This window comes from Pan troglodytes, chromosome 7, assembly GCF_028858775.2.
Source record: "Pan troglodytes isolate AG18354 chromosome 7, NHGRI_mPanTro3-v2.0_pri, whole genome shotgun sequence".
Taxonomy (NCBI): domain Eukaryota; kingdom Metazoa; phylum Chordata; class Mammalia; order Primates; family Hominidae; genus Pan; species Pan troglodytes.
Genome location: NC_072405.2, coordinates 47,893,469 through 47,920,601, shown reverse-complemented (window position 1 = coordinate 47,920,601; position 27,133 = coordinate 47,893,469). Strand labels below are relative to the sequence as shown.

Here is a 27,133-nt window from a genome sequence, read left to right as displayed (position 1 = left end):
GTCTTTATCAGCAGTGTGAGAACAAAAGGATCAATCCAACAAGAAGATATTATAATCCTACATATATATGCATATATATATGCATCTAACTTTGGTGCTCCCACATTCATAAAACAATGACTACTAGTCCTATGAAAAGAGATAGACGGCAACACAATAATAGTGGATGACTTCAACACTCCCCTGACAGCACTAGACAGATTTCAAGGCAGAAAGTCAACAAAGAAACATAGGACTTAAACCATACTCTAGAACAAATGGACCTAACACATATTTACAAACTATTTGACCCAAGAACTATATTCTTCTCATCAGCACATAGAACATTCTCCAAGACAGATAATATGATAGGCCACAAAATAAGTCTCAATAAATTTTTTAAAAATAAAAATTATATCAAGTATCTTCTCAGACACAGTGGAGTAAAATTAAAAATCAACTCCAGAAGGAACCCTCAAAACTATAGAAATACAAGAATTTTAAACAACCTGATCCTGAATGATTTGGGGGTTAACAATAAACTCAAGATGAAAATTTAAAAATTCTTCAAAATGAATGATAATAGTAATACAAATTATGAAAACCTCTGGGATACAGCAAATGCAGCACTGAGAGGAAAGTTTATAGCACCAAATGCCTATATCAAAAAGACTGAAAGACCACAAATTGACAATGTAATCTCAACCTCAACGAACTAGAGAAATAAGAACAAACCAAACCCAAAGCTAGCAGAAGGAAAGAAACAACAAAGATCGGAGCAGGTTTAAATGAAATTGAAACAAAAATATTAAAATGATCAATGAAATGAAAACTTGGTTCTTTGAAAAGATTAACAAAACTAATAGACCATTAGTTCCATTAGCCAAGAGGAGACAAGATTAAAAGAAGGTTTAGAAATAAAAATGAAAATATTACACCTGACATCACAGAAATATAAAAGATCATCCAAGACTACTATGAACACTTCTATGCACACAAACTAGAAAATCTGGAAGAAATGGATAAATTTCTGGAAACACACAACCCTACTAGCTTGAATCAAGATGAAATAGAAATCCTGACTAGACCAATATCCATCAGTGAGATTGAGTCACTAATTTTAAAAAACTGCCAAAGAAAACCCAAGGCCACAGGAATTCACAACCAAATTCTACCAGATATTCAAACAACAATTGATACCAATCCTACTGAAACTATTGCAAAGTATTGAGAGCACAGATGCAAAAATCCTCAACAAAATACTAGCAAATAGAATCCAATAACACATCAAAAAGATAATTCACCCATGATCAGAAGGTTTCACCTCACGGATGCAGGAGGGATGGATCACTATATGCATGTCCATAAATGTGATTCACCACATAAAAAATTGAAAATAATAATCTCTACAGATGCTGAAAAAAGCAATAAAATCCAGCATCTCTTTATAATAAAAAAATTCAACAAACTAGGCATAGAAGGAACATACCTCAAAATAATAAAAGCTATATATGACAAACCCACAGAGAGCATCATACTGAATGGGTAAAAAGCTGAAAGCATTCCCCAAGAACTGGAAAAAGACAAAGAAGGATACTTTCACTACTTCTATTCAACATAGTGCTGGAAGTCCTAGCCACAGCAATCAGGCAAAAGACATAAATAGAGGAAATCCAAATTGGAAAATAGAAAGTCAAGCTAACTCTGTCTACCAATGTTATAATCATATACCTAAAAAACCCTAAAAGGCTCCTCTAGAAGACTCCTACATTTGACCAGTGAATTATGTAAAGTCTCAGGTTACAAAATCAATGTACACAAATTAGTAGCATGGCTGTACACCAACAATGACCAAGCTGAGAATCAAATCGAGATCTCAATCCCTTTTACAACAGCTGCAAAAATAAAATAAAATAATTAAGAATATACCTACCCAAGGAGGTGAAAGCTCTTTACTAGAAAAACTACAGAACACTAAATCCTAGATAGCAGAAACAACTGGAAATTCATCCCATGCTCATGGATGGAAGAATCAACATTGTGAAAATTACCTACTGCCAAAAGCAATCTACATATTCAAGCAATTCCTATCAAAATACCAAGATCAGTTTTCACAGAATTAGAAAAAAGTAATCCTAAAATTCACATGGAACCAAAGAAGAGCCTGAATAGCCAAAGCAATTTTATTAGTCCATTCTTGCACTGCTATAAAAGAATACCTGAGACTGGGTGATTTATAAAGAAGAGATTTAATTGGCTTACGGTTCCACAGGCTGTACAGGAAGCATGACAGCTTCTGGGAAACCTCAGAAAACTTTCAATCATGGTGGAAGGCAAAGGAAAAGCAGGCATGTCTTACATGGACGGAGCAGGAAAAAGAGAGAGCAGGGGAGGTGCTACACACTTTTAAACAACCAGATCTCCTGAGAACTCTACCACCAGAACAGCACTAGGAGGATGGTGTTAAGCCATGAGAAACCACCTCCGTGATCTAATCACCTTCCACGAGGCCCCACCTCCAACACTGGGGATTACAATTTCACATGAGATTTGGGAGGATACAGAAACATATCAGCATTCTTAAGCAAAATAACATATCTAGAGACGCTACATGACCTGACTTCAAACCACACTACAAAGCTTTACTAACCAAAATAGCATTGTACTGGTATAAAAGTAGATACATAGACCAATGGAATATACTAGAGAACCCAGAAATAAAGCCAAATACCACCAACTGATCTTCAGCAAAGCACACAAAAACATAAATTGGGGGAAGGACCCTCTATTCAATGAATGACGCTGGGAATACTGGATAGCCACATGTGGAAGAAGGAAACTGCATCCCTATCTCTCTCACCATATACAAAAATCAACTCAAGATGGATCAAAGACTTAAATTTAACACCTGAAACCATAAAAATTCTAGAAGAAAGCTTAGGAAAAACTCTTCTGGACATTGCCCTAGGCAAAGAAATTATGACTAAGACCCCAAAAGCAAATGCAACAAAGATGAATAAATGGGACATCATTAAACTAAAAAGCTTCTGCACAGAAAAAGAAATAATCATCAGAACAAACAGACAACCTAAAGAAGGGGAGAAAATATTTGTAAACCATGCATCTGACAGAGCACTAATATCCAAAATATACAAGGAACTCAAACAAATCAGCAAGATAAAAACAAATAATCCCACCATAAAGTAGGCAAATTACACAAATAGGCCTTTCTCAAAAGAAGATATACAAATGGCCAACAAACATGAAAAATGCTAAACATCACTAATCAACACGGAAATGCAAATTAAAACTATAATGATAATCCCAGCACTTTCGGAGGCCAAGGCAGGTGGATCACGAGGTCAGGAGATCAACACCATCCTGGCTAACACTGTGAAACCGCTTCTCTACTAAAAATACAAAAAATTAGCCGGGCATGGTGGCAGGTGTCTGTAGTCCCAGCTACTCAGGAAGCTGAGGCAAAGGAGTGGCGTGAACCCGGGAGGCGAAGCTTGCAGTGAGCCGAGATCACCCCACTGCACTCCAGCCTGGGCGACAGAGCGAGACTCCGTCTCAAAACAAAAACAAAAACAAAAAACAAACAAAAAAATTATAATGAGATACCACTTTATCCCAGCCAGAATAGTCATTATTAAAAAACTAAAAAAAAAAATGTGTGCATGTGGTGAAAACGGAACTTATTTCAAGCTCAGGAGTATATGTACATACTGCTGGTGGGAATGTAAATTAGTACAACTACTATGGAAAAGCAGTATGGGGATTTCTCAAAGAAGTAAAAGTAGATCTACCAAACCCACTGTTGATTATCCCCCAAAAAAATTATATCAAAAAGAATGCTGCACACATATGTTTACTCCAGCACAATTCATTATTTCAAAGATATGGAACCAACCTAAGTGAACATCAATCAGTGAGTGGATAATGTATACACCATGGAATGCTACTCAGCCATAAAAAAGAATGAAATAATGTCTTTTGCAGCAACTTGAATGGAGGAGGCCATTATTCTAAGTGAAGTAACTCAGGAATGGAAAAACAGATACTATATCTTCTCACTTTTAAGTGGTATGCAAAGGCATACAGAGTGGTATCATGGAAATTGGAGATTCAGAAATGGGGAAGGTGAGAGGGGGAGTGAGGGATTAAAAGCCACATATTGGGTACAATGAACACTACTCAAGTGATGGGTGGAGTAAATCTCAGACATCACCACTATACAATTCATCCATGTAACTGTCCCCTCATACCAAAAAGCAACTGAAATGAAAAAATATATATATAAATATATACAGACTGGTAACCTGGAAAACTAGAAAGTCTTAGAGGTTTACAAACATCAGTGTGTGTTGTATACGATTCCTCTAAATCTTTTATCTCTGTGCCTTCTATTAAGTTATGTAACTTATTGTAACCTCAGTTATGTATCTGTAAAATATGACAAGCATGATTGTAAATAGCATTAAATAAGATATGACATGAAAAATTAATAAGTTTGATTGTATTATTTTGATATAACTAAAACTACTTACAAGTTATTGACAAAACTAGATGTTTTTCTAAACAAATATAACAGCACACAAGACAAATTCTCAATGATTAAAAATTGCATAAGTAAAATATTTGCTCTTGATAGATTCTCATGTGCTTTATTTTCTTAGGTGTCTCTCCTTCTAATGCTATATTTCTGATATTTTAGAGCAATATATTTTTCAATATCATCTTAATATTTTCATTACATTGCCTATGATTTTTTCAAAATTGCATTTTATGGTTAATACATTTAAAATTGTGAACATTTTCAATGGAATCTTTCTAGAGGCCATTATATATATGTATTATGTATATTATATATGTAAAATTATGTATATAATATATATAATATATTACATATAATTTTACTTATGCTGTTTTTAATCAATGAGAATATAATTTTGCCTTGTGTGCTGATGTACTTGTTTTTAGAAAAACAACCAGTTTTGTCAATAACTTTTAAGTAGAAGTAGTTAAAAATAAAAGTTGGAAATTAAATATATATGTATATATACACTTTTTTAAAATCTCCTACTTTTATTTTAAGTTCAGGGGTACATGTACAGGACGTGCAGGTCTGTTACATAGGTAAACATGTGCCATGGTGGTTTGCTGCTCAGATCATCCCATCACCCAAGTATTAAGGCCAGCATCCATTAGCTTTTCTTCCTGATCCTCTTCCTCTTCTCATCCTCCACCCTCTGACAGACCCCAGTGTGTGTTGTTTCCCCACATGTGTCCATGTGTTCTCATCATTTAGCTCCCACTTATAAAAGAACATTCAGTGTTTGGTTTTCTGTTCCTGCTTTAGTTTGATGAGGATAACAGCTTCCAGCTCCATCCATATCCCTGCAATTACATGATCTCATTCTTTTGTATGGCTGCATAGTATTCCATGGTGTATACGTACCATATTTTCTTTATCCAGTGTATTACTGATGGGCATTTAGGTTGATTCCATGTCATTACTATTGTGACTTTATATTCTTGTTAGTCTCAAAACAAAAATAAATATCTTTAGTATCTGAGCATTTAAATAAATTAAAATAATATTCACAATATTATTGGATGTTACCTGCAATAAAATTAACTTCCAAAATTATTATATTAATAGATTTTTATCTTCCATATTTTATACTTAAAAATAAAAAAAAATTGAAACACTAGAAAATGCCAAAGATCAGGGAACTCATGTGTCATTCATCCAGTTTTCCCCAGTGGTCATAAACTTATCAAAACCAGGACATTGACATGAGTACAGTGTGTGTGTGTGTGTGTGTGTGTGTGTGTGTGTGATTTTGTCATGCATGTGTTCATGTCACATTTAAAAAACTCAGCTGCTCTATTAAGTATGTAATAGTATCTGATGATGTTCTTAATTTGCATTTTTCTAATGGGTAGTGATGATGTAAATATTTTAATGTATTTTTATTTTGTTTCATTTTGTTTTTGCCATGTCTATGTCCTCTTCAGTGAAATGCCTCTTAATGTTTTGGCTATTCTTTAATTGTATTTTTTAAATGTTGGCTTTTGAGTTATTTATACAGTCTAGATATCAGTCCATTGTCACATTTTCCAGGTCTGTAGCTTGTCTTTTTGGCATATAAATGTACATAATTTTGTTCTATGCATAGATTGTGTAGTGGTGAACTCAGAGCTTTTAGGGTATCCATCACCCAAATAATGTATATTGTATCCATTAAATATTCTCTCACTATCTACCCCTCTCACCTCCTCACCCATTCAAATCTCTATTGTCTATCATTCCACACTCTACATCTCTGTGTGCACAGTATTTATATCCCATTTATAAGTAACTACATCCAGTGTTTATCTTTCTGTGTCTGACTTGTCTCATTTAAGATAAAGGCCTCCAGTTAATCAGTTCATCTATGCTGTTGCCGCTGATAGGATTTCATTTCTTTTTTAATATATAGTTATATTTTTATATATAACAATATATAAATATATGTTATATATTTTAATATATAAATTATTATATAATGTATATATTATATTACATATATAATATATAAATTGTTATATTTTTAATATAACAGTTGGCTACTTGTATGTGTTCTTTTGAGAAAGTATGTTTACCTGTTCAAATACCTTGCCCATTTGCAAGCAAAAGCTTTTTAGTTTGTTGTAGTGTTTTTGTTTGGTTGGTTGGTTGTTGGTTTTTTTTACGTTTTTTCTTTGTTTTGTTTTGTGATTTTTTTTTTTTTTTTGCTTTTGTTGCATGTGCTTTTGAGGTCCTGTCTAAAAAAATCTTTGCTCAGACCTATGTCATATAGTGTTTCGTTTAGGCTTATCATCTAATAATTTCATGGTCTGGGGTTTTAAGCTTAAATCTTTAATACATTTTGATCTTTTTGTATAAGTTCAGAGATGGGAATTTACTTTCACTCTTTTGTGTGTGAATATTCAGTTTTCCCAGCACCATATATTGAAGAGACTGTCCTTTCTCTGTTGTGAGTTCTTGGCACCATTGTCAAAAAATAAAAAATAAAAAAGGATGGCTGTAAATGCATAGTTCTGTTTCTGGGCTCCCTATATTGTTTCATTGGTCTATGTGTCTGTTTTAATGCCAATACCATGCTGTTTCAGTTACTATAGCTTTATAGTATATTTTCCTCTTTTTGCTCAAGATTGCTTTAGATATGTGGGGTGTTCTCTTGTTACATATACATTTTAGGATTGACTTTTTTCTATTTCTGTAAAGACTGGTATTAGAATTTTGACAGAAATTGCATTGAATCTGTAAGTCTCTTTAAGTAATATGAACATTTTAACAATATTAATTATTCCAATTCATGAACATTAAATATCTTTCCATTTACTGTGTCTATTTCAATTTCTTTCATCCATGTTTTATAGTTTTCATGTGGAGATCTTCAATCTCCTTATAAAAACTTACTAATAGTTATTTCATTTTTGTAGGTATTATAAATGGGATTGTTTTCTTGAATTCTTTATCAGATAGGTTACTATTGGCATATAGAAATGATACTGATTTTTTTATGTGGAGCATGTTGCTTTTAATTTCCATGTATTTGTACAGTTTCCAATGTTTCTCTTATAACTGATTTCTAGTTTTATCCCATTATAGTTAGAAAAACTATTCAATACAATTTCAATTTTTAAAAACTTTGTTAAGACTTGTTTTGTGTCACAGAATATGACTTATCCTGGAGAATGCTCCATAAGCAGTTGAAAAACATGTGAATTCTGAAGTTGTTGGATCAGATCTCCTGTAAATGTCCATTCGGTCGCTTTTATCTTGAGTAGAGTTAAAACGTGGTATTTCTTTGTGGATTTTATACCTGCATGTTTCCTCCTATACTGAAAGTGAGGTGTTGAAATCCCCTATTATTGTATATGTGTCTATCTTTTCCTTTAGATCTATTAATGTTTGCTTTATCTATTTAGGTGCTACAATATTGGGTGCAAAGATATTTGTGATTGTTTTATCCTTTTCTTGTATTGACCACTTTGTCATTATATAATGCCCTTGTTAGTCTTTTTTTATACTTTTTTCCTTGGAGAATATTTTTATCTAAGTATAGCTACTCCTAATTTGTAGGGAGACCCCCTGAAACTATTGCTCGATAAAAGATGAAATGCTCCTGATTATTGTAAACACAAAGTTGTATGCAGGATTGTGCAAAGACAATGCCAAGTTGGACTGCCAGAATGAGCCAACAGCGCGTGATGTGCTTCCCCCTGCAGAGAGCCTATGAATGAACGTGCAGTCGGGGAGGTTTCACATCACCAAGATTCCTATCCCAGAAAAGCAGATGTTCATAGCTCTGGGAATGGAATGTGACCCTTGCGGGAGTCTATAAACGGACGCATGGGGGGCACCTGTCCATACAGATAAGACAGGGCTATAAACGCCCTCATCTTGCCACGGCTCTTCTAGGCCTCTTTAGGGTTAAGGCATACTCCCTTCTGAGAATTTCTGGTCTAACCGGTTGTCTAGCTTCACGTCGTGTTTCTATGGATTGTTTGTAACCAGCTTTTGCTGCAACTGTTACTGCTGATTAATATCTTGCTAATCACAGGTTATGGAAAGACTGTGTTTCTGTTTTAAGGCTCTGTTAGAAATTACTGATGCACACACTATATTGTAAATTCTTATCTCTGTGTACTGTACTTCTGCATACAGATGTTATGTTAAAGAATTAGTTCATCCCCATGTGACCATCTCACCTCACAATCAAATGACCCTAAATCCCTCACTAACCTACCCCCACCCTTACTAAACTTAATAATAAATGCTGGTATAGCGAATGCATTGTTGGCACCGCGGGACCAGAAGGCGGTGACCCCCCTGGACCCAGCTTTCACTAGCTTGTGTGTGTCTATTATTTCTCAACCTGCCGATCCACCTGGGAACAGAGAGCCTCGTTGCATTGTGGGCTGCTGGCCAGATCCCACAATACTAGTTTATTTTGGTTTTTATTTGTATTAAATATATACTTTTCATCCATTTACTTTCAGTCTATGTGTATACTTACAGACAAAGTGAGTCTTTGGAGGCGTCAAATAGGTCTTGTTTTAGGGTTTCTGGTTTTATTAACTTTATTCATTTCCAATTTTTATTTTAGGTTTGGAGGGATAGAAGTGCTGGTTTGATACATAGGTAAATTGCATGTCACAGGGGTTTAATGCACAGATCAATGTGTCACCCAGGTAATGAGCATTGTACCCAATAGGTTCCCACCCTACATTCTCTAGTAGGCCCAGTGTCTATTGTTCCCTTCTTTGTGTCTATGTGTACTCGATGTTTACCTCCCACTTATCAGTGAGAACATGTGGTATTTGAGTTACTATTTCTGCACTACTTTGCTTAGAATAATGGCCTCCAAGTCCATTCATATTGCTACACAGAACATAATTTCAGTATTATTTATGGCTGTGTAGTATTCCATGGTGCATATGTAACAGATTTTCATTGTGCATTCCATCACTGATGGACATCTAGATTGATACTATGTCTTTGCTACTGTGAATAGTACTATGATAAGTATATGTGTGCATGTGTTTTTATGGTGGAATGATTTTTATTCCTTTGGGTATATACCCAATAATGGAGTTGCTGGTTCGAATGGTAGTTCCATGTTCTCTGAGAAATTTCCAATCTGCTTTCCACAGTGCCTGAACTAATTTACATTCTCATCAGCAGTGCACAAGTGTTCCCTTATCTCCACAGCCTCGTGAGTATCTGTAACTTTTTCTTTTTAGTAATAGCCATTCTAACTGGTATGGAATGGTATCTCATTGTGGTTATGATTTGTATTTCTCTAATGATTACTGATGATGAGCATTTTTTCATATGCTTGTTGGCTGCATGTATGTTTTCTCTTGAAATGTGCTTGTTCATGTCCTTTGCTTATTTTTAAATAGGATTTTTTTTTCTTGTAAATTTTAGATATTAGACATTTGCTGGATTCATACTTTGTGAATGTTTTCTCCCATTCTGTAGGTTGTCTGTTTACTCTGTTGATTGTTTCTTTTGCTGTGCAGAAGCTTTTCAGTTTAATTAGGTCCCAATTGTCAATTTTTGGTTTTGTTACAATTGCTTTTGGCATCTTCATCATAAAATCTTTGCTACGGCCTATGTTCAGAGTGATATTTCTTAGGTTTTATTTTGGAGTTTTTATAGTTTTAGCTTTTACTTTTAAGTCTTTAATACATCTTGATTTGATTTTTGTATATTGTGAAAGGAAGGGGTTCATCTTCAATCTTTTGCATGTGACTAGCCAGTTATCCCAGCACATTTATTGAATAGAAATTATTTTCCCAGTTGTTTGTTATTGTTGATGCTGTTGAAGATAAGATGGTTGTAGATGTGCAGCTTTATTTCTGGGTTCTAACCTGTTCCATTTGGTCTATGTTTCTGTTTTTCTACCAGTACCATGCTGTTTTGGTTACCTCCTTAAAGTCTAGTTAGAAGTTGGATAATGTGATGATTGCAGCTTTGTTCTTTTAGCTCAGAATTCCTTTGGCTATTCAGGCTCTTTTTTTGGTCCCATATGAATTTTAGAATAGTTTTGTCTAATTGCGTGAAAAACGTTGTTGGTTGTTTGATAGGAATAGCATTGAATCTGTAAATTGTTTTGGGATGCACTGTCATTTTAACAATTTTTTTTCTTTTTGAGACGGAGTCTTGTTCTGTCACCCAGGCTGGAGTGCAGTAGTGCCATCTTGGCTCACTGCAACCTCAGCTTCCTGGGTTCAAGTGATTCTCCTGCCTCAGCCTTTCCAGTAACTGGGAATACATGGGAATACACATGCATGCCACCACTCTTGACTAATTTTTTTTGTTTTTTGTAGAGACAAGGTTTCACCATGTTGGCCAGGCTGGTCTCAAACTCCTGACAACAGATCATCTGCCTGCCTCAGCCTCCCAAAGTGCTGAGATTACAGGCATGAGCCACTGTGGCTGGCCCATTTTAACAATATTGATCCTTCCTTCCTAACCATGGGCATAAAATATTTTCCCCATTTGTGTCTGTCACCTGATTTCTTTCAGCAATGTTTTGTGATTCTCATTATACAGATCTTTCACCTCTCTGATTATCTATATTCCTAGGTATTTTTTTTGTGGCTAATGTGAATGAGATTGTGTTCTTGATTTGCCCCTCAGTTTGGTTGTTATTAGCTTATACAAGTGCTACTTGTTTTTTTTTATATTGATTTTGTATCCTGAAACTTTGCTGAAGTTGTTTGCCACATCTAAGAGCCTTTGGGCAGAGACTATGGGGTTTTCAAGGTATAAAATCATATCATCCATGAAGAGAGAGAGATTGACCTCTTCTCTTCCTATTTGAATGCCTTTTATTACTTTCTCTTACGTGATTGCTCTGGTGAGGTCTTCTAGTACTATGTTGAATGGGAGTGGTGAGTGTGGGCATGCTTGTCTTGTTCTGATTCTTAAGGGGAATGCTTCCAGCTTTTGCCTGTTGAGTATGTTTACTGCGGGTTTGTCATAGATGACTCATTATTTTGAAGTATGTTCCTTCAATACCTAGTTTGTTAAGGGTTCTTTACATAACAGGATATTGAATTTTATTGAAAGTCTTTTCTGTATCTGCTGAGATGCTCATGTGGGATTTTGTTAAACAACCTGCTACTGAATGAGATTCTGGTATGTTGTATCTTTGTTTTCATTGGTTTAAAAGAATTTCTTGATTTCTGCCTTAATTTCATCATTTATCCAAAAGTCATTCAGGAGTAAGTTGCTGACTTTTCATGTAATTGTATGGTTTTTAGAGATCTTCTTGGTGTGAACTTCTATCTTTATTGTACTGTGTTCCAAAAAGTGTGGTCCGTATGTTTTTTTTTTTAAATTTGTTGAGAATTGCATTATGGTCGAGCATGTGGTTGATTTTAGAGTACATGCCATGTGCCCATGAGAAAAATGTATATTCTGTTCTTAGGGTGGAGTGATTTGTAGATGTATGTTAGGTCCATTTGGTCAAATGCTGAGTTTAGGTCCCAGATATTTTTGTTAGTTTTCTGCCTTAATATTTTGTCTAATGCTGTCAGCGGAGTGTTGAAGTCTCCTACTGTTATTGCACAGTTATCTACATCTCTTTGTAGGTCTCCAAGAACTTGCTTTATGAATCTGGGTGTGCCAGTGTTAAGTGAAAATCTGTTTAGGATAGTTAAATCTTCTTGTTGATATGAACCCTTTATCACTATGCAGTGCTCTTTGTCCATTTTGATTGTTGTTGGTTTACAGTTTATTCCGTCTAAAATTAGAATAGCAACTCTGTGTTTTGTGTTTTCAGTTTGCTTGGTAGATTTTTCTCCATCTCTTGCTTTGAATCTATGGGTGTCATTGAATGTGAAATAGATCCCTTGAAGAAATTATACAGTTGGGTCTTGCTTCTTCATGCAACTTGCCATGCTTTTATGTGGGGTGTTTTTCCCCTTTACATTCAAAGTTAATATTGATATGTGCAGATTTGATCCTGTTATTGTGTTGTTAGCTGGCTGTTAAGAAGATTTGATTGTGTAGTTTCTCTATAGTGTCAACTGTCTATGTACTTGGTGTTCTTTTGTGCCCTGTATGGTCTTTTGTTTCCATGTTTAGCATTCCCTTAAGGGCCTCTTGTAAAGCAGGGTCTGGTGGAACAAATTCTCTCTGCATTTGCTTGTCTGAAAAGGATTTTATTTCTTCTTTGCTTATGAAGTTTAGTTTGGATGGATATTTAATTCTTGGTTGAAATTTATTTTCTTTAAGAATGCTGAATATAGGCTCTCAATCTCTTCTGGCTCACAGGGTTTTGCTGAGAAATCTACTCTTCACCTAATGGGGTGTTCTTTGTAGGTGGCCTGCCCCTTGTCTCTATTTGCAATATTTTTTCTTTCACATTGAGTTTGGAGAATCTGATGACTATGTGTCTTGGGATGGTTGTCTCGTATAGCATTTTCCTGGGGTTCTCTGAATTTCCTAAATTTGGATGATAACCTTTCTAGTAAAGTTTGGAAATAGTTTGTGAAAAAATCCTCAAATATGTTTTCCAAGTTGCTTGCTCTCTCTCTTTCACTCCATTTCAGGGATGACAATCATAGGTTCGTTCTCTTTACATAATCCCATATTTCTCAGAGGTTTTATTCATTCTTTTGCATTTTTTCTTTATTTTTGTCTGACTGAATTGATTTGACAAAACAGTTTTTGAGCTCTGAAATTATTTCTTTAGTTTTGTCTATTCTGTTGTTAATACTTCTGATTGTACTATGAAACTCTTCTAGTGAATTTTTCAGCTTTATTATAGCAGTTTGATTCTTTCTTTAAATGGCTATATCCTCTTTCACCTCCTCATTGTTTAATTGGATTCTTTAGATTCCTTAGATTGGGTTTCAACTTTCTCCTAAATCTTGATGATCTTTATTGCCATCCAGATTCTGAATTCTAAGTATGTAATTTCAGTCATTTCAGCTTGGTTAAGAACCATTGACAGAGATACAGTACAGTCATTTGTAGGTAGGAAGACACTCTGGCTTCTGAGTTGCCAGAGTTCTTGTGCTGGTTCTTCCTGATCTGTGTGGGCTGATGTTTGTTTAAAGTTTTTGTCCTTTGGGTGGGGCTTTTTGCTTCTATATTCTTTGATGCTTTGAGGGTTTGACCATGTTTGTAAGTTGGGTTCAGTCAACCGACTTTGTTTCTGGATGATTTTAGAGGGCTCATACTTGGTTTAGTACTCCTGGGCTGCATGCTCTAACCCTGGGGGTCTGAAATCAGGCCCATGGCTTTGTTCTTTGGCCCATCAAGGTTAAGCACCTGCTGTGCTTGAGAGGCCAAGTTATTCCTGATATGCTGGCAACAACATTCCATTTGGGGGTGCTGTCAAAAGTGCTCTGTCAGGGTGATGGCAGCAGGGTCTGCACTCCTGCATGCAGACCAGCAGTGGCTGGCCAGTGGTGTAGCAGAGTCTGCATGCATGTATGTACCTGTGGTGGTAGTGGCATGTTGGGTTCGATGCATGCATGCATGGCAGCAGCAACAGGGAGACATGGTGGAGTCCACGCATCCAGGTGTGTTCTAGCAGTGGTAGCTCTATGGGGTCTGCATGTGTACAGGTACTGGCAGGGGTGAGGCTGCAACAGCAAGGTCCATGCACACATACCAGAAAAATAATGGGGGAGGCTATGGGTGAGTGTGCACCAACAAAGTGGTGGGAGGAGGCTATTAGCACATGCATGTTGGCAAGAGCCCATTTGCTAAATCTCTCCAATGGTTAGGCAGGGTCTGCCGATGAAGGAGCTATGGCAGCAGCAATAGGGAGGCATTCAGGTTGGGCATCTGAGGTTGTGCTGCAAATGAATGTAGCCAAGGAGGAACCCCAGAAGAATATGTCAGACAGTAGGGTGCTCAAATCAGAATGGCCTTGTCCCACAGGCAAGGCAGGCCTGTTTTGTCCAGGTCCAACAATCAACAAAAACCAAAGCCACCTAGAGGAGTGTGAAGAGCCTTGGGGTATGAGCGCTCCTGGCTTTATTCCACTGCAGCTCTTCCTGAACCAAACCCCCTGGGTTCTGCACAGGCTGGGGTCCTGTCCCTGCCACTTCTCCAAGCAGCTCTCCCTGCCAGATCAAGTGTCTGTGGGGGTCATGGGGTCTCCTGCAGCTAGAATTCTGGAGGTTTTTATAGTGAGAGTGGGCCACTCCTCTAACATTTAACTCACCTCTTCCCTAGGAGCTGCTGGGAGCCAGGGATGAGTCCCAGTTCTTAACAGCCCTGTGCAGGGTTCCCAGCTTCCTCCCCATTCAGCACAGGGTCTACATCCTCCCTCCACCCACCCTCAATTCCTTCCTTCCAAAGATTTGCTCAGAATGTGTTGATCTTCTTTGTCTGGTTTTCCGGTGGGAGATAACCTTCCTGGCTGTGTCCAGTTGGCCATCTTTGCTCTCCTCCCTCCCATTTTTTTTTTCACTAATTAAGCCACATTATTTCTTTTAGCTGGATAGTATAATTCATTTACATTCAAGGTAATTGTTTATGGGTAAGAAGTTGGTATTACCATATTCTTATTTGTTTTCTAGTTGTTTTGTATAAACTTCTTCATTTTTTTCATGTCTTGCTATCTTCCTTTGTGGTTAAGCGATTTTTTCTCTATCAAGTATGTTTTGATTTCTTGCTTTCCACTTTTAGTGTGTCTGTTAAAAATGTTTGCTTTGTGGTTATCATGAGGCTTAGAAAGAACATCATATAGTCCTAGCAGGTTATTTTGAACTGATACCAAATTAACTGTGGTCACAAAAAAAGGAAAAAGAAAAACTCTATTTTTTATACATTTGGTTCCCATCACAACCTATAGGCACTTTTCTTTTCCTCCACATGTTGGATAATGATTTAATCTGCAACCTCAGCTTTTTGATGTATTCCATAAAAATCATTAATGTGCAGTTTGCCCAACTTTTACTCTGATGTATATGTGGAAGCAATGCTGTTTCCAGCTTTCCATATCTCTTACCTGAAACCAGAAACCTGAGAAGAATGCTTTTTTTATTTATCCCAGTAAATACTTTTGGCAATAATGAACTACAAAATGGAAACAAATTTTAAAGTAGAATAAAAGTGTGAAGTCTCTAGGAACCATACAGATAGTTGGTTTCATAGCTTCACAGGATTTTTTTTTTTTTCAGGATTCACACAAGCTAATTTAATTTCAAAACACATCCATTTAAAGACCCAAGAAGTGCTTTGAGCTCCAAGTATGGTAAACACAAAGAGATCCATTCATAGAAACATGATAAGCACACTGCCATAAGACAAAGGCAAAGGAAGAATCTCAAAAGAAACAAAAGAGAAGCAACTCATTTTGTCCAAGGAATTCTCAATAAGAATAATAGAATATTTTTATCAGAAAAAACAGAGACCACATGGTGATGGATTGAAATATTCAAAGAGCTGAAAGAAAGAAACTGCCAGCAAGAATTCTATACCTAGTCTACCAGCAAATTAAGAGCATCGAGCAACATGCAAATGGCTGTGCATTTTAGAAAGATAGGTTCAGGTATTATGTAAGATATATAACAAAATATTAAAAGTAATTTTACCAAGGTACTAGAATAACAGTGACTCTGTTCTTTCTGCATTTCTAAACTTTTTCAATAGTATCATTTTGTTTGAAAAAAATATAAAAATTAATGTTACATAATACATCATAAAATATTAAGCTTGAAATATGTAACTTTCCAAATATTTTAGATGAAGTTTCAATGTTTTATTTAAAGGTAGAAAAATACATAAAATTTAATATTCCTACTCAACAGCTAACTAAATTCCTTTCATGATTTAAAAGAAAACTACACAGGCAATGTTCTAGTATGTCATAACATCAGAATGATGACAGTCACCTGTGAGTTTAAAGGAACTTTGTAGGGCTGGTCTTTCTGCCAAATATGACTGTAATTTACTGCTAAAATGGATACATTTGGATCATTATTTTTCATTTGATAAATTATATGCTCAAATCTTGCTGAAGATTCTACTGGTTCAATTCCATAACTGACATTTTCAAACTGGAGAAATCCCCTGAAAATTTAGAAGGCATAAGAAAATAGTTATAAAAATCCCACAAATGATCCCTTCAAAATGATAATCTGAAATGGCATAAGAAATAAAAAACTATACTAAAGAACACATTTTAAGCCCATTTTCTTTTTCCATTATTTTTTTTGGGGGGGCAGTTTATCATTAGTAAGAGCCACCATATCTGGCTTCGTTTTGCTTAAATTTTAAAGATCTAAATGCAATGAAGAACATTTTTGTAAGGCTATCACATTAATTAAGGCCAAATTTGCCACAAATATATTTGTTGAGGATTCCAGGAATAACGTTCCTGTTCTTCCAGAGGTTTGATAAGGGACAGCATGTATGTAGACTATATATCTAAAGAGGTCGTTATCTATAAAAACCACATTCAGAGAATGCCAAGTTTCTGAGTTGATGTGAATAAATTCTGGAAATCAGGCAACTGAAACCAAAGGAAAGTTAGAGGGAGCATTTTTTCTCTGCTCCGGATCCTTTTTTTCCTGATGAACTTATCATAAGTGAGCCTCCCAGCATCACTAACAGAAATCACTTATCCCTATCCTTTATTCCTGAGGGATCTTCTTAACTAGTTGTTTTATATCTGGTACTAAGCTGAGACCATACTATATTTTCCTATTATATTTATATAACTAACTAATGCCATTTTCCATAACTATTTGAGAAAACAGATGCAGAATGCAACAATCATACTTAAGGAGATATTTTAAAGTTTTCTTCCATGAAACTATTCCATTTTCCACGATAACCCTGGATTGATTTCATGGGAATAGGCCCTTAGGTCTAAGTATTAACATTAATACAAATAGAATAAAGCTGTTAGAAAGAAAACTTTCCATTTTGATTTCCCTTAAACTTTCACGATTTGTGTCTGCTAGTCACTAAGTTTTGTTTTAAAGAATATCTTAAGTTCTCCATCTATAGATTTCTTATAAGGTGCTATTACCTGAGACCAGAACATATACTGAGTGTCACAAATGAATCTGGAAATTCGGCAGCATATCCTTGGTAATGGCAATGCATCTGAAAAACAGTATAGAAAGGCAAGTATATAAATTCGTTGTGAATAAAAAATGTATTGTCAAGCATGTCAGAAGATTCAAAATATTAAAAGATTTAATAATAAGATCATTAATTATTAACGCTTATTTTCAGAAAAAAAAAGATTTGTGACAATTCTCTTTATTTTGCACCACAGGTACAAGAGAGTGTCTGTGAATATTCTCTTGTACCTGGGTTTCATCTCTATCACATGCCATTTCTATGTACAAAAGTCAGTAACATGTCAGCAAGGATAAAACATTTGTATTAAACTGTCAACATGAAACACATTCTAATGGTAATAATATAACCACTTTAACAAAAAAAATAAGGTATCTTACTTTACCATAAAATATGGAGACTCAGAATGCAAAGATCCAGTTTCATTATATGTATAAACCAGAAAGTTCTGGGGTAAGAATGATCTAAAAAACCAAGAAATAATAAAAAAGTTTGAATCATAATCTTAATATAAATGTTTAAAAACAAATATTACATACATTTTATATAACACGATTTAATTAGCTTTATATAATGGCATGATTTCATTGAGTGATTTTAGTGAGGCATAACAGTTGAAATTCATAGAACTGGTGAATCAAAGAGTTTAGACTTAGCACTGGGACAGACTCTGGGATTCCTCTGCATCAGACATATGTGTGTATAGCTGTGTATGATGACGTTCAACAAATGTACTGAGTGTTCACTATCTGACGGACCCTCATGTAGGTGCTGGGATTCAAGAGTTAGGCAAGAGACAAAAAGCCTTAGTCTTTGTGACAGCCAGGGGCACATAGTACTAGCAATTAGATGATAATAGATAAGGCCTGGGGAGGGTGGTTACAAAATGTAGATAGGGTGGCATGGAAAACCTCTCTGAATAGATGATTAAATACCTGAGGAATAAACCACATGAATTTTCACAGAAGTGTTATTCTAGAAAGAATTAATAGAAAATGCAAGGACCCTCAAGCAGAAATATGCTTTGTACAAACAAGGAACAACTAGGGGGCAATATGACTGGAGTGTGGAGTGACGAAGACAGACTATAGTAAGAGATAGTGTCACAGAGATGAGACGCATTGGAGGGTTTGAGCAGATAAAGACAGCATCAGACCAATGTTTTAATAAAATCAGCACTGTGTTGAGAATAATCTGCAGGACAAATAAGCAGAAGAAACAGAGAGACATTTAGATGTAAGACATGATGGTGCTTTGAACTAAGATAGCATCAGTGGGGTAGGTCTAATTCTGGATATATTTTGTAGGGTTTAGATATAGATATATTTTGAATACAGAGGTTTATAATCCACTGGAAATAGGGGAAAATGACAGAAAGATGTCAAGTATGACTCCGACTTTTTACATGTTTTTTTTTTTTTCCTGAAAAACTTATATATTTGCCAATTCCTGACATGACTGTGAGAAAGACAAATTGCGAAGAAAGTCAGAATTCCATTTGGACATGTTACCTATGAGGATTCTAGTAAATACTTGGTTATCAACTAAGTACTCAGATAAGTGAATATGGCATTTATTTAAGAGGAATAAGGTAGAGATGTTAATTTGGGAGCAACCAACATGTGGATGGTATTTAAAGTCACAAGAATTAAACAACCAGGTGATTGAATATAGCTAGGGGGAAAAAAAAAAACCAGAATGCAGAAACCATACTATGGAGTACTCTAAGATTTGAGAGATGAGAAAGAATTAAAAAAAAAAAAATAGAGAAAGGAGAGACAGAGAGAGAGTGAGAGAGCACTGAAGTACCCAGAGTACTTCAGAGTAAAATCAGGAGCAGGAGTCTATGGTATTCTGGAAGCCATATGAAGAAAGTATTTTACGGGGGAGACACTGGTCAACTATGATCAATGCTGCCAACTGGTTAAGAAAAATTAAGACTAAAACACAAACAGGGCATTCAAAAACATGAGGACCACTGATGATTCTATCAGAAAACACTTGTGGAGTTGTAGAGGAAGAAAAGTAAACGTGAATTAAGTAGGGTAGTCATGAATTAAGTGAGAATAATTTCCTCTAGCCTTGTTCAATTACAAAGAAGCAGGCAGACAAGGGACAGTTGCTATAAATACATATGTTTGAAGATGCAGACAGAGAAGAGGCTACTTTATTTTTATAAAATGTTGAGAAAATACAAATCAAGATACAAACAGTAGATTGTTGCTTGGAGTTGTGAGTGAGAAAGAGGCTAACTGAGAAAACATGAGGGCTCTTACGTGGGGAAAGAATGTTCTAAAACTGATTTATATTTGATGGTGGCAACAGTGCACAAATTCATTAAAATTATTGAATTTTATACTTTAGAGAATTTTACATGTAAAGTAGGTTCAGTAAACTTGTTAAAAATAGACACACTTGTAATCAGCATATCATAAAAATTGTGTCACTAGTTGAATTTCCCACCATAATCACTTGATGTGTAACTTGTCGTATACATCCAGATGGCCTGAAGCAAATGAAGAATCACAAAAGAAGTGAAAATGGCCAGTTCCTGCCTTAACTGATGACATTACCTTGTGAAATTCCTTCTCCTGGCTCAGAAGTTCCCCCACTGAGCACCTTGTGTTCCCTGCCCCTGCCCACCAGAGAACAACCCCCTTTGACTGTAATTTTCCAATACCTACCCAAATCCTATAATCCCCACCCCTATCTCCCTTTGCTGACTCTCTTTTCGGACTCAGCCCGCCTGCCCCCAGGTGATTAAAAAGCTTTATTGCTCACACAAAGCCTGTTTGGTGGTCTCTTCACATGGACGCGAGTGACATAACTATGTTTGATTTCACACCAGATATACTTAATATATAACTTGCTGTTCTTGGGTTCAACGGCTTATATGCAATTTGAGATTTTACAAGTATGTAGTTTATTTCATAATTTGAAAATATCAAGCGAAAATTAAAATGAAAGAGCTCTATAGATCTGATATTCAAAACCTAATGAATCCTAAATTGGGAAGTTGATTGATAAAACAAGTCTACATTATACAGCATTCCTGAATTTAAATACTGCACAAAAACTTTAAGGCTGTAAAATATAAACTTAAAGCTTTCCCTTTTCCTTAATGAAAAAAAAATCATATCTTACTGTTTTCTGAGATGTAGAGTGTAAGGTTGTCCATCAATTGTAATGATGTAAATCATCTAAAATAAAACACATCAGTAAAGATTATGAAGGAAACCAGAAATATATAAAATAAAACAATATTCATCCAAGTTAATAAAGAGTCTATCTATTAAAAATGAACATAATCTTTATAATTTATTATTCTAAATAGTAAGAATTTAATATCTTAATAAATTCAGGAACAATGTGACCAATTTAATGTGTGGGGTGACTTTTTAAAATAAAAGTGAAGGGGAACTGTGGTATATATACATGATGGAATACTACTCAGCCATAAAAAGAAAGGAATTAATGGTATTTGCAGTGACCTGGGTGAGTTTGGAGACCATTATTCTAAGTGAAGTAACTCAAGAATAGAAAACCAAACATCACATGTTCTCACTCATAAGTGGGAACTAAGCTATGGATGCAAAGGCATAAGAATGACACAATGGAATTTGGGGACTTGGGAGAAAGGGTGGAAGGCGGTGAAGGATAAAAGGCTATTAATTGGGTTCAGTGTATACTGCTTGGGTGATGGGTGCAACAAAATCTCACAAATCACCACTAAAGAACTTACTCATGTAACCAAATACCACCTGCTCCCCAAAAACCTATAAATAAAAATAAAATAAAATAAAAATGAAGAGTACATTTTAAAATATATATATATTTAGCATTTTAGCATTATTAACACTATATTAACTGCTTCTATTTAGGAAAAAACATGCATTTTTAGTCAAGATAAATTAGACATGGCTGTAGGCATACATGCCACACAAAACATAACGAACCAGTAACAAATTTTAATATATACATACATATGTGCAGTCATACCTATTTAGAGACATTTAGCATCTCTCTCTCAACATATAAAACTGTGGAAAAAGAGCTAAGAGACTGAAAGCAGACAAGAAGCTAGTGAGGAAGACCATACCTCCAGGGACAAGAGTTATAAATTATCACAAATTGGGTACTAACAATGCTCATGATCCTATTGTGATGGCATCCAGAAACAGCAGGTGATGCCATTAAATTCTACAGGGGGGTGTAACTGGACTATGTCTACAGATGCAGACAGAGGTCTATCCTACTAAACCCACCATTTCTCTTCCAAGGCAAACAAATGTCAAGAGAAGTCTCTAATTTTAAGCTGGAACAGTCTGTGAATTGGGTAGAGAGAAACAGGGCAATACTGCCTATGACTGGAAATGCCAGAAAGAAAAAGGAGCACACAGGCTCAGAAGGCTATCTGCTCATCACCCAGACTGGAGGCAAATCTCATCCCATTATTCCCTTAAACCAATGTAAGCTACTACGGTAAATCCAATGCATTCTCCCAGACTGAATGCAAAACAAAGGCAGCAAAAGGTCTGACACAATCTCCACTCCAATGGCAAGTCCACAATAAAAATCTATCTAACTTCTGAGGTACATCTACACCAAGAAGGGACAATAACAAATTCAACAAATAAAAGGAGTAATTTATCAAATTACTTCTGAGAAAACCATAAAGTGTGTTGTATTAGGCTGTTCTTGCATTCCTATAAAGAACTACCTGAGACTGGGTAGTTTATAAAGAAAAGAGATTTAGTTGGCCCACCGTTCTGCAGGCTCTACAGGCATGGGACCAGCATCTGCTTGGCTTCTGGGGAGGCCTCAGAGAGTTTTTACTCATGGCAGAAGGTGAAGCAGGAACTTGCACATGGCAAAAGCAGAAGCAAGGAGGAGAGTGGGGGTAGGGGGAAGTGCCACACACTTTTACATGACCAGATCTCACGAGAACTCACTCACCGTTGCAAGGACAGCACCAAGCCATGAGGGATCCACCCCCATGACCCAAACACCTCTCACCAGACCTCACCTCCAACACTGAGGACCACATTTCAACATGAGATTTGGAGCGAACACATATACAAAACTGTATCATGTGTGAATAAAACAGGACCTTAATATAAGTATATTTAATATCTTTAGAAAAATAAAAATAGATATTATAAGGAGTAGGGATTGAGTGTAACAAAAAACTAGTTCTATAATTTTCTAATGTGTAATGAGGGTTTATCAAATGCCTAGTATTGTCAGAAGCACTTCGTATGTTTTTTTGTAATATTTTTATCCTCAGAAAAACTATTTTTCATTTCAAGAAACAGAGATTGAGTAACTCTCCAAAGATGATACATCAAATGAGTGTAACAGCCTGGCAGAGAAGCAATGTGCTTTACCACTGTGTGACAATGCCAGCATGTGGTGAAGAGCAGAGAGTTCTTACTGAGGAAAAGACAGAAAATCATAAAAATGAATCAATTATAGATGATATAAATGACCATGTAACTGTTGATTTTTAAGTAAATCATTATCCTGAAAAAGAGTCTGGCTATATCTGAAAGATAATTAGTGAGGTTGAACATCAAAACTAGAAAGTTTCTGTGAATTAAACACAAAAATATTTTAAAAGTGAAAGATCTAAAAGAATAAATAGGAAACAGAGAAGCTATTTCCAGGACTTCCAATATCAACTAATAAGAATTTAAGAAGGCAAAAATAAAGTGAAAGAAATATTAATAGTTAAAAACTACTACTTCAAAATTGAACACATAAGTATTATCATTTAATGTGCTCATCAAGGGTCATATAGAGATTTTAAAACACAAAACTAACAATATAGGCTTACCTCAGAGATGTTGCAGGTTTATTTCCAAACCATTGCAATAAAGCAAGTATTTCAATGAAGCAAGTGATGTATATTTTTTGGTTTCCCAGTGCATATAAAAGTTATGTTTACACTATACTGTAGTCCACTGAATATGTAAAGCAAATTATGTCTATAAATGTTCAACCTTAGTTAAAAAATGATTTATTACTAAAAAAGGCAAACAGATACAAAACGAGCACATGCTGTTGTACAAGTGGCACAGGTAACTTGCTTCACACAGGTGTGAATTGCAATTAAGTAAAGCACAATAAAATAAGGTATGCCTGTAGTGAGGGACACAGAATAGCCACCAAAATTTTGAGAAGAAAGAACCAAGTTTGGAGAAATTACCTTATCTAATTTCAAGATTTTCCTCTAAAGCTACCATAATCAAGACAGAATGATATTGGCAAAACAAAATGGATGCACAGAAAAATGGAACAGAAAAAAGAGCCCAGAAATAGACCTTCAACTGATTTTTGAAAAAGATTCAAAGGCAATTCAATGGAGAAAGGGTCGTCATTTCAATTGACGGTGATAGAACAATTGGATGTCCACATGCAAAAAGATGAATCTCAGTACAGACATTACACCTTGCACAAGTGTGCAAGATAGAACAATTGGATGTCCACATGCAAAAAGATGAATCTCAATACAGACATCACACCTTGCACAAGTGTGGAAAGAAATTGTAGACTTAAAGGTAATACACAAAACCACAAAATATCTAAAATGAAATACAGGACAAAAACCTCTGTATTCCTGGTGTTGATGATGAGTTTTTAGATATGATAGCAAAAGCATAATCCATACAGGAGAAAAAAAATACAAGTTGGACTTCATTTTTGTGAAAATACTAGCTCAAAGAAAGACATTATTAAAAGAATGAAAAAAAGCTATAGACAGGGAAAAATATTTGGAAATCACATATCTCATAAAAGACTTAACTAGAGTACATAAAAAGCTTTTGAAACTCAAAAACAAGAAACAACCCAATTTAAAAATGAACAAAATGTTTGAATCTTACAAAGAAGATATACAGATGGAAAATAACGGTATATTTTTAAAATCTTAGACCAGAAGAGGGATTTTGCAAGAGATTGAAGGTCAAGAAGGTACACAAGAGTGTGGCAGAAATGACCCTAAAGTTCTCATCTGGATTCAAGGCAGTTCCAGTAAGGGTGGAACTGTGACTTTCAGTCTATTACATGAGACATGGTCACCTATAAAATCATAAGAGTAATGCAAGTCAAAACCTTAAACTCTATAGCATGGCTTCTATCAAAAGAACAAGCAACAGCAAATGTTGGTGTGTACGTAGAGTAATTGGAATCCTTGTGTTGGTGGAAATTTAAAATGATGCAACCATTACAAAAAATACTAGAGAGGTTCATCCAAAAATCACATAAAAATAGAATCATATAAAATATAGAATTATTATATGATTTAAAACCCCACTGTTGGGTATGCATCCAAAACAATTCAAAGCAGTATCTTGAAGAGGTTATCTGCACACCAATGTTCTTGGTATCATAATTAACAATAGCCAAGAGGTGGAAGCAACCCAAATGCCCATCAGTAACGAATAGACGAATAAAATGTGGAAAATGCAACAGATTATTATGCAGCATTAAAAAAGAAGGAAATCCTATTACATGCTAAAACAAGGTTGAATCTTGAGGACACTATGCTAACTGAAATAAGCCAGACATGAAATACATCATTTATGTTTGCACTAATATAAAATATCTAATGTAGTCAAAATCATGGAAACAAAAAGTAGAAAGATGGTTGGAAAGGGCTGGGGAAGGCCATCAAGGAAATTAGTATTTAATGGGTATACAGATTCAGTTTTCCAATATAAAAAAATTCTAGAGATTTGTTGCATAACAGTGTGAATTTAATTAACAGCATTGAATCATATACTTAAAAATAGTTACAGTGGTAAATTTTATCTTATGTACGTTATTGTACAATACATTTTTCTAAAAGACAGGTAATGTGAGATTGGATAAAAAACCAAGACCCAATTATATGCCCACAGAGACATGGATTGATTAAGAGAACAAAGAGAAATATATCATCCAAATGCTAATCATAAATAAACTAAATGTGTACATTAAAAACTAAGAAGGCAAACCACGATAATAAGAAATAATATTAGGAATAAGCAGAAACATTTCATAATGATAAAAGTGTCAATTCCTCAAGAAGGCAATATAAATCCAAATGTGCATAAAGCTGTAAAATGCATGAAAAACTCAAATATGGAGGAAACAAGTATTACTTATAAATGGAGATTTAAACACTTTACTGAGAGCAAAGTGCCACCACCTGGCCCCTGCCACATTGGGCTGGAAGACAGAAGACAGTGCAGCAGTGATATGTTTTGGGTCTGTGTCCCCACTCAAATCTCATATCAAATTGTAATCTCCAATGTTGGAGGTGGGGCATGGTGGGAAGTGATTAGATCAGAAAGGCAGATTTCCCTTTTGGTGCTGTTCTTGTGATAGTTATCGCGAGATTTGGTTGTTTAAAAGTGTGCAGCATCTCCTCCTCCTCTCTCTTCCTCCTGCTCTGGCCATGTAAAGCATGCCTACTTCCCCTTCCCCTTCCACCATGACTGAATGTTTCCTGAGGCCTCCCCAGCCATGCTTCCTGTACAACCTGCCCAACTGTGAGCCAATTAAACCTCTTTTCTTTAAAAATTACCCAGTCTTAGTTATTTCTTTATAGCAATGTGAGAACAGACTAATACAAATAGGAATTGAGACTGTGGGCATTTGGGCCACTTCATCATGTAACTTCATACTGCCTTCAGACACATTCAAAAGCCCAGTCATGTTTATACCCCTTCCAATTGATTGTGAAATCCTGTTGTGCATGTCCCACCATAAGCTTTGCAGGTCAGATAACACCCAGTTCCTCATGGGCAGCTCAGGTCCCAGGGTAACCTGGTGCCCTGATTAAGCATTCAGTCTTATTAAGGCTCGTTAGCAAGTCAAAAACTGTTTCTCAAACTGAGAGCAGTTATCCACAGAAATAGCATTAGTGACAGAAAATTAGCAAAGACCTAGAATATTAAACACTATCAATCAACTTGAAATAATTTACATTTATAGACCACACAATCCACCAAGATGAAATAAACACATTTTTTAAATCCACAAAGAACAATTACTAAGATATACCTTATTTTATGCCAAGCCTCAATACTCTAAAAATATTTAAGCCACTGAAAGCAAGTTACCTGGATCCAATAAAATTAAAATATAAATCAGTATCAGAAATATCTAGACAACTTCTCAAGTTTTTAGATATTAAATAACTCACTTCTAAATATTACCTAAGTCAAAGAAGCAATTATAAGAATTTAGAAATAATTTTAAACAAATGATGATTAAAGCCATAACCCATAAAACTTTGTGGCCTGCAGAAAAATAAAAACTGTGATTAAAAGAAAGTTTACAGGCCTTTCTTTAACAGTGCTTTAAAAAAAATTACAAATTTATATGTTTTTATTAGCAAGAAATAACCAAGAACAGATGAAAACTTTCTTAAATTATTAAAAGGCATTGAACAAAATCTACAACTAATGTCAGACTTAATGGTGAATAATCGAATGCATCCTCTCTGCAATCTCAAGAAATAAATATTTATTGACAATTTAT

At 35.3% G+C, this 27,133-nt stretch overlaps 1 protein-coding gene across 1 annotated transcript in view; it reads right to left on the bottom strand.

The window, feature by feature from the left end:
- ADAM18 (ADAM metallopeptidase domain 18) overlaps window positions 1–27,133 on the bottom strand; it is a 153,022-nt gene that overhangs the window by 110,419 nt on the left and 15,470 nt on the right. The window contains exons 3-6 of the mRNA XM_016959382.3: window positions 20,750–20,805; window positions 17,991–18,069; window positions 17,550–17,626; window positions 16,408–16,585 (exon numbers count right to left, since the gene is read on the bottom strand). Of these exons, the coding sequence (XP_016814871.2) occupies window positions 16,408–16,585; window positions 17,550–17,626; window positions 17,991–18,069; window positions 20,750–20,805 (390 nt within the window). The remainder of the gene's footprint in view (window positions 1–16,407; window positions 16,586–17,549; window positions 17,627–17,990; window positions 18,070–20,749; window positions 20,806–27,133) is intronic.